Genomic DNA, 998 nt, shown 5'->3' on the forward strand with positions numbered 1-998 from the left:
CCATTCCTTGTAGAAAAACAGTGATATTAATAACAAATCTAAAAATTAAACAGTTGGTAACTTACCTTCAGGATATTCAAATACAGCAGACATAATTTGAATTCCATACAGACATTCCACTTCCCTTGCACAAATTTCAGAATCTGGAAGTGGTTCAGACCGAATATAACGAATTAACAATTTCACATGTTCATGATCAAAGAAATTTTCATATACAACATTTGAATCTATAAGTTAAAAATTAATATTAAATAATCAAGTAACTGTTTTAGTATAATCGCAGAAGAAATGACTTACACAAACATTCAATAATAATAGCTATAGTTAATGCTCGCATAAACTGAGGGTATTTTAATATTTCTGCACTGATATTAGTCTAAATTTAAAATAATAAAGTTATTTTATAAAAATGTTTATTATCAACATGTAAAATACAAAATACAATGTTTCTTGATTAATTACATTACTCACACTTATCCAACTATCCAATATATCAAGTTGTACATTCTTATCTGCCATCTTCAATTGATCATACATAGCAATAGACAAAATGAATGGACCAATTCTCTAAAATATAATATATTAAATACAATAGAACAAAATATAAACTTATAAAATGTTTAAAAACTTACATAATTTTCAAAATATTTATTGATTTGGTTATAAGGCATAAATATGTCAAGAGGAAGATATTCAGACGCCAGCCATTTCTTGTAAATCCATAATATACCACTTAGTTGCTGAAATGACAAAAATAGTAGTATTACATATCAGACAACCAGGGCATCATAATATTTAAAAGTTTATAACCTGTTATTAAGTTATTACGAAATAAATAATATAAATAATTAACAAATATAAGTTGACCACCAATATCAAAGATTAAATAGTACTATAGAACATCAGTGCAATCATTTATCCCTAAATTATATACATATAGATTTAACTCACAAGTGCCGCATTATGGGCACAAAGTGGAAATTATGAATGTAATCGTC

General features: G+C 26.0%; 1 protein-coding gene across 1 annotated transcript; it reads right to left on the reverse strand.

The window, feature by feature from the left end:
• Window positions 1-253: 253 nt before the first annotated feature.
• LOC103311744 lies at window positions 254-740 on the reverse strand (the record flags this gene model as incomplete). Its single annotated transcript, XM_029491943.1, has 3 exons — window positions 254-376; window positions 472-567; window positions 633-740. Coding segments are annotated over 3 exons (312 nt in total), but the record flags the coding sequence as incomplete, so codon positions are not given.
• Between the last annotated feature and the right edge of the window lie 258 nt (window positions 741-998).

This window comes from Acyrthosiphon pisum, unplaced genomic scaffold (genome assembly GCF_005508785.2).
Source record: "Acyrthosiphon pisum isolate AL4f unplaced genomic scaffold, pea_aphid_22Mar2018_4r6ur Scaffold_17223;HRSCAF=17892, whole genome shotgun sequence".
Classification (NCBI taxonomy): Eukaryota; Metazoa; Arthropoda; class Insecta; order Hemiptera; family Aphididae; genus Acyrthosiphon; species Acyrthosiphon pisum.